At 58.6% G+C, this 9,637-nt stretch overlaps 1 protein-coding gene across 1 annotated transcript in view; it reads left to right on the top strand.

The window, feature by feature from the left end:
• The first annotated feature begins 1,210 nt into the window (after window positions 1-1,210).
• The window catches only part of WNK2 (WNK lysine deficient protein kinase 2), a 144,947-nt gene continuing 136,520 nt past the window's right edge, over window positions 1,211-9,637 (top strand). The window contains exon 1 of the mRNA XM_040449271.1: window positions 1,211-1,313. Within this exon, the coding sequence (XP_040305205.1) occupies window positions 1,211-1,313 (103 nt within the window). The remainder of the gene's footprint in view (window positions 1,314-9,637) is intronic.

The raw sequence follows: 9,637 nt of genomic DNA, 5'->3' as shown, positions 1-9,637 counted from the left end.
CGCCTGGCCTACCGCACTTGGGGAACCAAGGGGCGGGAGGGTCCGAGAGCAGAAAATCCCTCCCGAGACACGTGGGCCATGTGGAGGGAAACAGGCTTCCATGTGGCTGGAGAGACCTGCCAGGCCGGCATCCAGTGTATTGCTGCCTGAAAAGGTACGATCAAAATGCTGCCATGAATGAAGTCAGAGCCCGCATGCACGGCTCGCAGTGAAGACTGGCCAGCCCTGTGGGGAGGGCGGGGCTGATGGCTGTTCCTGCAGCTGTCCTCTGCCGGCCACCTCCTCTGTAGGGGAGATGACAGTCCCCAGTGCTGGCCTTTCTGAATGGCAGGTCCTCACACACCCCTGAGCTGGGCTGCTCCCTCCCCAGGTGCCCGAGAGCACCTGCACCCGGAGCCACGGGTCCAGGGGCGTGGAGGACCCCAGTGTCCACCAGCTGTGCCTGCCTGAGGGTTGGGGGAGTGGTTCGGGCAGCTGCCTGCGTCCCCTCTTGACTCCTGCCTGGTGAGTGACTGGTGGGTAGGGGTCTGAGAGGCGAGGACCAGGTGTGGACTGAGTAGTCATTACAGTAGCCTGCACCCTGGCCATGGCACAGGCTGACAGGGGGTCATGGAGGGGACTGGCCAAGCTCCTCCCAATCTGGGAGGGCTGGGGGGGGGCACAGGGGCACAGGTCTTTGCTGCCTGGAGCCTCAGTGACCGATCGTCCTATGCCTTAGCCGGGGTTGCCCACCGCAAGCCCTGCTGATGTCCTGTCTTTCATCTTCACGGTGACCTCAGAGGTCATGCCATGACACCATGCACAGATGAGAAACTGAGGCCCAAGGGGCAAGCTGAGGGGCAGTGCCCCCCAGACAAGGGGGCTCCAGGGGGCTGGGGGCCCACCACCCTGGCCTCCGTGTTGGAGCTAAGACCTCACTTGATGGGGCCCCAGGAGAGCGAGGTGGGTTCATGCATCCAGCATAGGTCATCGCCTATTAGCTTAGGCCCTGTGTGGACAAGGGTGTGGGGGGGTCGTGGAACCAGAGGGCAGGGCTCCAAAGGGGGTGCAGGGAGACGCCAGCCTCGTGTGGGCGGGCAGGTTGCAGAAAAGAGGTGTTCGGTGACGCCCGGACCGGAGGGCAGAGGAGACTCGGAAATTAAAGTGTCGCTGGCTGACTGTTTTCCTCCTAATGCAAAAGTCAATTAACATGCTCTGTGGGCGAGACTGCATGGCTGGTGGGAGTGTAAATCGGTACCAGCTCTCCCGAGGGGGATCTGACAAAATCTACCATAATTACAAATGCAGACCTCTGACGGGGCGGCCAGGGTGCGGTGCGCGGTGCAGCTGTGGGCCCGCTCGGGCTGCCAACTGAAAAGCACAAAGGAGAGAAAACGGAGTCCACCCCAACGGAAATCACCGCTGCTGACACGGGTGTATTTTGTTGCGGTACCTTTCACTGCGTTTCTGTGATGCCCCGAGCTCTCCTGTGCCAGGACCCCGGGGCGGCATTTGCTGCGGTCACTGACGGGTGATCTCAGTCCCTGTGGTTTAGGGTGGCAGCGGCTCCCTGGGCCCGATTGCTGGGACCTGGTGGTTTGCGGTCTTTCTCGTGGCATGCTTAGTGACCACGGGCCTACGTCTTTGCTTTCCTCGGGTAAATTCAAAAGTGGACCTCAGAGTAGGAATCTGAAAGTGAGACTTTGCCGAGTTGCTTTCCTGAAAGGCTGGTCCAGCGGACTGGCCCCCAGGTCACTGGCCGGCTGCCAGCCCGGGGCCTTGTTACTCAAGCAAGCCCGCTGACCTCCGCGTGAAGATGCCCATTTGTCTTACCTGCCCGAACGCAGTCCCTGCTAACAGCACACTGTGGTTTTGTGTCCTGTGACCTTCTGTCTGATCTTGACCTCTGCTCTCCCTTCTCTGGGCAATTTTGACTCCCGCGAGCTCTTTGTATATTAATGATAACACTCCTCACCTTTTATATCTGCTGATAACCTTTTCCTCGTGTCTGCCTTGTCATTGTTTCTGGGTGTTTTAGAATTCGGTCAGCTCGTTTGTTTTTAAAACCCAGCTCCCCTGGCCCCTGTTCTCGTGTTTGGAGACTCAAGCACACACACGTGCGAATGCTCACGCAACGCTCCCTCTGGGCTGGGGAGGGGCCTCGTCCGGACCTGCTTCCGTGGCCTGCTCCCTGGGTGCCCCTGGTGCCTCCCTTTTGCTCTCTGGTCCTCGGTTTCCACACCCCCGTCAAAAAGCCTGCTATGCTCTGGCACGCATCCCCACTGGTCTAGGCCCTTCAGCCTCAGGCCCGAGGCCCCCGCCCACCCGACACAGACCAGAGCCGAGGCAGGCCCCGTGCAGCACATGCCTCCCCCTGTCCTTACCTTGTGGGTTCTAGAGCTGGCCCCGGCCTGCCTGGTCAGCCCCATAATGCTGACGCAGAAGCCCCGTGGTGCCCTGCGGAGGCCAGCTGCATCTCAGGTCTTCATCCAAAGCACAGGCAGCTTCCGGTCACCAGTGCACAATTACCTTGCAAAATGGCGGTTCTGTCTCTAAGACCACTAAGTATTCATCGTTTGTCAAACAGTCGCTGCGGTGGCTTATGGATCAGTGACTTTGTTCCCGGGGGTGCAGGTCAGATAAAACCTTGCGAGAAAGAGATGCTGCCAGCCCAGCAGCCCCTGGAGGCCGTACCCTGCTTGCTCCGCAGGTGCGTGGGGAGCGCTGGGCCACTAGTGGATAGAGACACCGCCTGTGTTCCGGGCTGGCCTCAACCTGCAGCCCTGGGTGGGAGGAGGTGAGGTCTTCCTCCCGCACGGCGAAGGGGACAGGGCGCGCCCCGCCCACGCCTTGGCAGGAACGAGCCGTGAAAATGGGGACCTGGGCTGGGCTGCTCCGTGGCACCTGCACCCGCACTGTGGGCCCTGGAGGGTGTCTCCCCGGGAGACCTTCGGGGCCCCCACAGTTCCCCCAACTCTGAATGTCTCAGAGGCCTCAGAGAGCCTCACTCCGCAGACATGAGAGGAAGTGAGATGTGGAGATAATGCGCCCCTGCCTGGTTGGAATCAGGACGGGCCCCGCTGCAGGGAGGGGAGACAGAGAAGCCATTCGTAAGGAACTGCTACGTCCCTGATGAGTGTGAAAATCTCAGGTGAGTGTTCCAGGGCAAACTCCCAGGGCCGAGGTCCTTGTGTCTCAGGGCAAGTGATGTGTGACCACGGTGTGACCACGAGAGCCTGGTGTCCCCTCGGCCACATGCCACCCTCAGACTTCCTCGCTGGCCAGCCTGTCTGGTGGACACAGCGTTACGAGGTCGGTCACAGTTATAATTGGCGGTTTTCTTACTGTGAGCAAAGTCACACTTTTTTCACATTTTGTGAGGCTTTTGTGTTCTCCTTCCGTTAATTCCCCTCGGACCTCACTTTTCTGTTTTCCCGTTGGGTTGTCTGTCTTCCTGATTCGTGGGAACTCTCTATTCGGTAAGGAAACACGTCTTTGTCTTTCTCCTTTATGAGATTTTTGCCGGACATGGGCCTGTGACTAAATTCACCCACCTTCTCTAAACCCAGCCCGTGCTCAGTATTCATGGGTTCTGTGTTCATGAATTTACCTACTCGCTAAAGTTTATTTCTGACTTGTCATCAACAGTCACGTCACCTTCCAGGTCACCTGTGGACGCGCGCAGGGCCATGAAAACCCGTCAGCAGCTGCCATGCGTGTCCCAGCCGCGTGACGGGTGACGCTCCGCCTCCTGGTCCAGCTCTCGCGCTGCAAGCTAGCGTCCTGGTTACAATCTCTTTTGCATCAAATATTTTTTTACATTTTTGTGCCCTTTGTTGGTGATTTTGCTGTTTCAAATGGCCTCAAGCGTGGTGCTGACGTGCCGTGTAGCATTCCTGAACACGAGAGGACTACCGTGTAGGGCAGGCTCCCCTCGGGCACCAGACGTCGTGCTGTGGGCTGAGTTCGAGGTTAGTGAATCAACACTGTATATTCAAGAAGGTGTCCTTAGGAATGCACACGAGCAAGGTTTTGTGCGTACCAGGCAGCTGAGAACTGTTGTGTAGGCTCGCCGACACCTGACCCTGTGTCCCCAGGTGCACGTGTCCATGTTCACTGGGGCAGCTTTGGCAGTGACTTTGTAAAACACAAGTCCTGTCGGCCTCCACCAGGTACCCCAGACTCAGCTTCCACACTCTTGTCTCCCACGTGGACATCCTTTAAAAAAATTTTTTTTAACGTTTATTTATTTTTGAGAGAGGTGGAGTGTGAGCGGGGGAGGGGCAGAGAGAGAGGGAGACACAGAATCGGAAGCAGGCTCCAGGCTCCGAGCTGTCAGCACAGAGTCCGAGGCAGGTGTCAAAACCATGAACCGTGAGATCATGACCTGAGCCGAAGTCGGATGCTTAACCGACTGAGCCACCCGGGCGCCCCGCCACGTGGACATCCTTTAGAGGATGACACCTTCCTGTCTTAGACTCCCTGGGCAAGTGCTCCTCGCACGCGATGTGGCCATTTTCCAGGGAGCACGCTGGGCCCGGCAGGGGCTGACACCACCTAAGGTCACCCAAGCACCTCTTCTGCCTGAATGGGCATGCCTTCCCAGGGGCCGCAGTGGGGTCTCAGCCTGCTGGAAAATGCCTCTACATGCAGCCTGAGGCCCTGGCGGGTGGAAAAAGCCCTTGTGCATAATGTGGGAGAGGGTTGGGGTTCCCTGGGGCTTCCGCGGGGGCTGTATGGGCCCCCTGAGTGCTGGTGGCACCTCCGGGTACAAGAGACCCCTGTGAGCCCTGTGGCCCCAGTTGGCAGGATGATGTGCCTCGGCCACTGGCCAGGGCCCGGCCTGGACAGTTGCGTGGGCTCTGGCCCGAGGATCCCCACTTAGCCTGCTAGGCAGGTGCCAAGATGTGTGGCTGCCTGGCTCCTCACGCTTCTCCTCTGCTCCATCCCTCCCCGCCCCCCCCCCCCCCCCCCACTGGTCCTGAGCACATGGCAAAGACCCCTGGGCCTCTGTGTCCCGCTGTGGAAAAGGGGACTGACAGGCAAAGAAAGGTACAGGTGGGCAGGCAGGAGCCAGCCAGAGGGGAGGAGAGCCATGACTTCAGCAGATTCCTTCGGCGGCTCCCCCAGCCCTGGGAGTGCTAACACGGGATCTGCAGTTCAGAGAAATCTGCTGAGGACAGGAAGAAGGTCACGGCCAGGGGGGCGGTGCCGGGATTGGATGGAAGAGCTTCCAGCCTCTCCTCAGGGCCCGGCCTCTGTCAGTGCACCTCTCCCAGAGACACAGCATTGGCGAGGGGGGGGGGGGAGGTGCGCCACTGGGCATGACCTTGATCACTAACGGGGTTGTAACACTCTGTGGATAGAGTATTAATTAAGTGGCTTTGTCACAGTTGAACAGGTCAAGTTTACCTGACTGTTTGCAGCTGCTGAACATTTATACCATTCATAATGCTTTTTATAAACAACCCTGTGGGGAGCACCTTTGTGCCTCACTATGTGCAGAGCTGGTCACTCCATCCATGTCAGGTGTCCACACGGGAATTCCAAAGACAATCCATGGGAGATGCTTCCAAAAGAGGGGACGCCATGCCGGGTTCGGGTGCCCGGAACCCAATGGGAGCCCCACAGGGTCGGGTATGGCGGAGGCTAGGGAGGGGCCCCAGGCCGTGAGGGTGCTGGCTGCCCCCTCGGAGGGGGAGAAGGGGTGTGACCACTCTGGGGGCCAGAGAAGACTGATGGAGAGCCCACTGTGACCCCGTCCGGGGGGTGCTGATGGGAACCCTCCCAGTCTCCCGCCTGCATGCGAACCTGTGACACCTGCTTGAAGTGGGTGGTGGGCCCCTCTGGGCTGGGCAGGGGCAGGGGACACAGAGCCTGAGCTCTGGGGCCTCGAGGACTGAGCCGCTGACAGAGAGGTCACAGGCAGGGACGTTTCCAACGTCTGTGTGTCCCTAAAGCCTCGTTCTCCAGACCGAACTAAAAGGGACATATGGCCTTGCGTTTGTGTTGGCCTTTCTGTGGAAAGTGGAATAATGGCAACTTTTTGCATAGGAGAGAAGTGTTCAAACCTTGATGGGCTTATGCTGAGCATCTCCTGCGTGGACAGCCACGGGGGACTGCTGGAGTCACGCTTACTTGGTAGCGACACAAGAACACCTCAAAATTTTTGTTTCTACTCTGTCTGTCTTGCAAATTCTCTGCAACGACTATGTGCTCTTAAAAAATCAGCGTGTATAAGGTACAATGGAATATTATTTGGCCATGAAGGGAGCAAAGAAGCATTGATGAGCCCATAACTCCTGTGGAGTGAGGTGCGCTGGGCGAGAGGAGCCAGTCACGGGAGCCCAGCGCTGTGAGACTTTGTTGATGCAGAAAGTCCCCATCAGGCCCCTCCATGGGCTCCTGCTGCCTGGGGCTGAGGGACAGGGGCGAGGAGTGACTGCTGATAAATGGAGGTCTTTTCTGGGGTGAAGAGGATGTTCTGGAATGAGCCAGTGGTGGTGGGCGCAGCGTCTGAATGTACTGAAGACCACTGAGTTATGTGCTTTGAAAGAGCAAATTTTATAGAATGTGAATTATATACTAATGAAACTATTATTTAAAAAAACTACATTTTACTTATTTATTTAAATTTTCTTTAATGTTTATTTTTGAGAGAGAAAGGGGGGGAGAGAGACAGAGCGCGTGCGTGCAAGTGGGGGAGGGGCAGAGAGAGAGTGAGACACGGAATCTGAAGCAGGCTCCAAGCTCTGAGCTGTCAGCACAGAGCCCGACACGGGGCTTGAACTCATGAACTGCGAGATCATGACCTGAGCCGAAGTCAGACACTTAACTGATTGAGCCACCCAGACACCCCTAAAAAAAACCTACGTTTTAAAATTGGGGAGTAAAGGAAGGGTTATATGATCGTAATAATTATAAAAGCAGATAAACAAAGATGACGTTACAGAGCTTCACAGCCCCCATCAAGTGGGGAGGATTTCCCCAGGGGTCAGGGCCGAGGGGCCCCACTATCTGCCCTCCCAGCCACGTGCACCTCTCAGGGACCTGGAGCCTGAGCTTCAGGGGCCCACATGACCCCCTCCCACCGCCTACCCCCAGCACCCTTCCATCAGGTCCCAAGAGGCCTGCCTTGCCCCGTCCCCTCCTACGGCCTCCCACCCTGGCCCCCCAGCACCGTCCCCCCACTCTGCCTCCACCCCCATAGGACCCGAGGCCTCAGCCGCACCTGGGGCAGGCCCCACATAGTTGTCCAGTGAGCCACTGAGTCAGTGATGTGTGGAGGACCCCTGCTGGTGAGGGGCTACCTCCCTGTGCTGTGGCCTGTGGGGTGTCTGACCACAAGACCAGCTACAGCCCCAGGCTGCTGGAGTCTACTCAGAGGCAGACCCACCCCAAATTACCTGGCGCCCGGGACCCCTCCTGCCCTCCCTGGAAGTGAGCCTGCAGGCACCGCCCCCCAGAAGGCCTGGATCACCCCCATTGCCCCCACCTCCAGAGGAGCTGCGTGATGACACAGCCGTGTGGCCTGCTTGGGTCCCAGCCCGGGAAGCAAGCCTGCATGAGGTAGTCGTGTGCCTGCACATGCCCACCGGCCTGACCAGGCTGGGGCACCAAGGCAGCCTGCACCTGGGGGGACTTGGGGCTCCCTGACATAGGGTCTTGGGGAGCCAAGGTGACAGTTGTGGAGGGGAGGGGCACTGGCTCCTGCTCTGTGGCCTTGAGCCAATCACTTATGTCAAAAAGTCTCTGTACTGGGCCTGAACATACTCATCTGTGACAAGGAGGCAATCACACCCGTTTGGCTGACAGCCGTGGAGACAATGGCTCTGGCAGCAAAGAGACACTGCCAGCCTGGGTCAGGCGGGCACTTTGCGCAGTGTCCTTCCACAGCCCTGCCTTGTGGGAGCCTCAGGACAACCACGACCCTGGCAAAGCCCTGGTCTCAAGGTCTGTCCAAAGATCCTTCAGGCTCCTCCTTCCTGATCCCAGGACCTGCTCCTCAGCCCAGCCCAAGGGTCCTTGCAAAAGAGGACTGTGACCTGTCTCTTAGCTGCTTAGCCATGGATTCCAATGGTCATGGGTCAGCAGAGGGAGTGAGCTCCCTGTCACTGGAGGCATGTAAGCATGGCTGCCTGAAACCACCCCTAAGGTCTGAGAGAGCATTCAGGGACAGATTCTCCCGACTCACCCACGGCCTGGTCTGCCCCTGCGATGTGGGGGCACTGCTGTCATACCACTCACACCTGCCAGCTGGGGATGGGCAGAGCCTGCAGGTGATGCTGTGAATGTCCAGCCATCTCTTCCATCACCAGACAAGCACGATGCCCGCTTGCTGCCAGTGTGGCCCAGGAGGCAGGGAGGAGGCTGGACTGCCTGGCTGTCTAGAACACACTTAGCTCAAGCTCTTGTCAGTTTTCCCTTGAACAGGCCTGTTGTGTCCAGCATGGACAGGCTTGGGACTCTGGGTGCCCTCCAAGAAGATTCACCAACTGTCGGAGGAACCGGCAGTCTTTCGAGGTGGACACACCAGGATGGCCAGGCTGGCTCTGCAGAGGATACTGAGGCGTTGCTATGGCAGGACTCACCCAAGGTTGTGCACATGGCAGGGCAGGGCTAGGGGTCTCCAGCCTCCAGACAGAAAGGTCCTCACCAGCCTCCCCCCCACCCCGTGGCCTAGCAGGCCCCCTCACCCCTCCCTGGGAAGTCCTGCTCAGATGCCTGCCTCGCAGGGTCTCAGGCAGGCTGAGCTGGTCTGGGCTCTGGGCTGGACACGAGGTAGGTGTGATGACTGGAAAGCGTATGCTGTGCCAAATGCCCAGCCTGGAGCCAGCACACTGTGGAACCATCCTCTGAGGGGAGAGGCCCTGATCTGTGGCATTTGCCTGCTTCCATGGTGCACATTCTCCCAGCACCACTGGGTGTCACTGAGCAGAGGTGGGAGGGATGTCCGCTCTCGTTTAACGGGTCTCCCTCCACTGGCTCCGGCACTTGGGACATCACGCCGCTCTGGGCAACAGTGGGTGGCACCTCCCCTCCGACTGTGATGTTTTGGTGTCCCGTGAGTTACTTTGTGCCACGGCGTGGAGCCCATTGGGCACCCCTCGTATCTGAGTCTATGTGTGTGCCTGCCTCATGGCACCCCAGGCCAGGGGCAGCACAATCGTGGGAAGAGCTGTCCGCCCAAGCCCTCACTCCCGCATCTCAGTCACTGGGTCACCAGGGCCTCGCACGGAGTACCTGCAGGGTAATCTGCCATAGGCCGCCTCTCTGCGAGAGGGTTCAGGATGCCCCCTAGAGGGTCTTGTCTGTGGGAGTCCAGAAGAGGAAGAGGGAGGGAGAGATCAGGAAAGGCTCCGGGGGGTGGGGGGGGATGGCATTTGACGAGGGTGGGGGACAAAGAACACTGTGGGCCGAGGGGCTCCTGGAGGCCTCCGCAAGCCGCTATCCAGTGGCATCGCAGTCCAGCCTCTGTCTGTGAGCTCTGGGATTTAGGCCAGATAACTTCTATCTCAGGGCCTCAGTTTGCTCAGCGGAAAGAGTGGGCATGGTGATCACATGCTCCCCCTCCTGATGGATCCTGTTGAAATGAGAGGTGGAAAGGCCCTAGGCTGGGGTCTGGGCTGGGGGCCGGGCTCAGGTCGCTTCCTGAGGA

The sequence above is a fragment of the Herpailurus yagouaroundi genome, unplaced genomic scaffold, assembly GCF_014898765.1.
Source record: "Herpailurus yagouaroundi ecotype Mexico unplaced genomic scaffold, PumYag 199, whole genome shotgun sequence".
Lineage (NCBI taxonomy): Eukaryota > Metazoa > Chordata > Mammalia > Carnivora > Felidae > Herpailurus > Herpailurus yagouaroundi.
The sequence above is the reverse complement of the archived record's forward strand: the minus strand, read 5'-3'. Positions and strand labels throughout refer to the sequence as shown.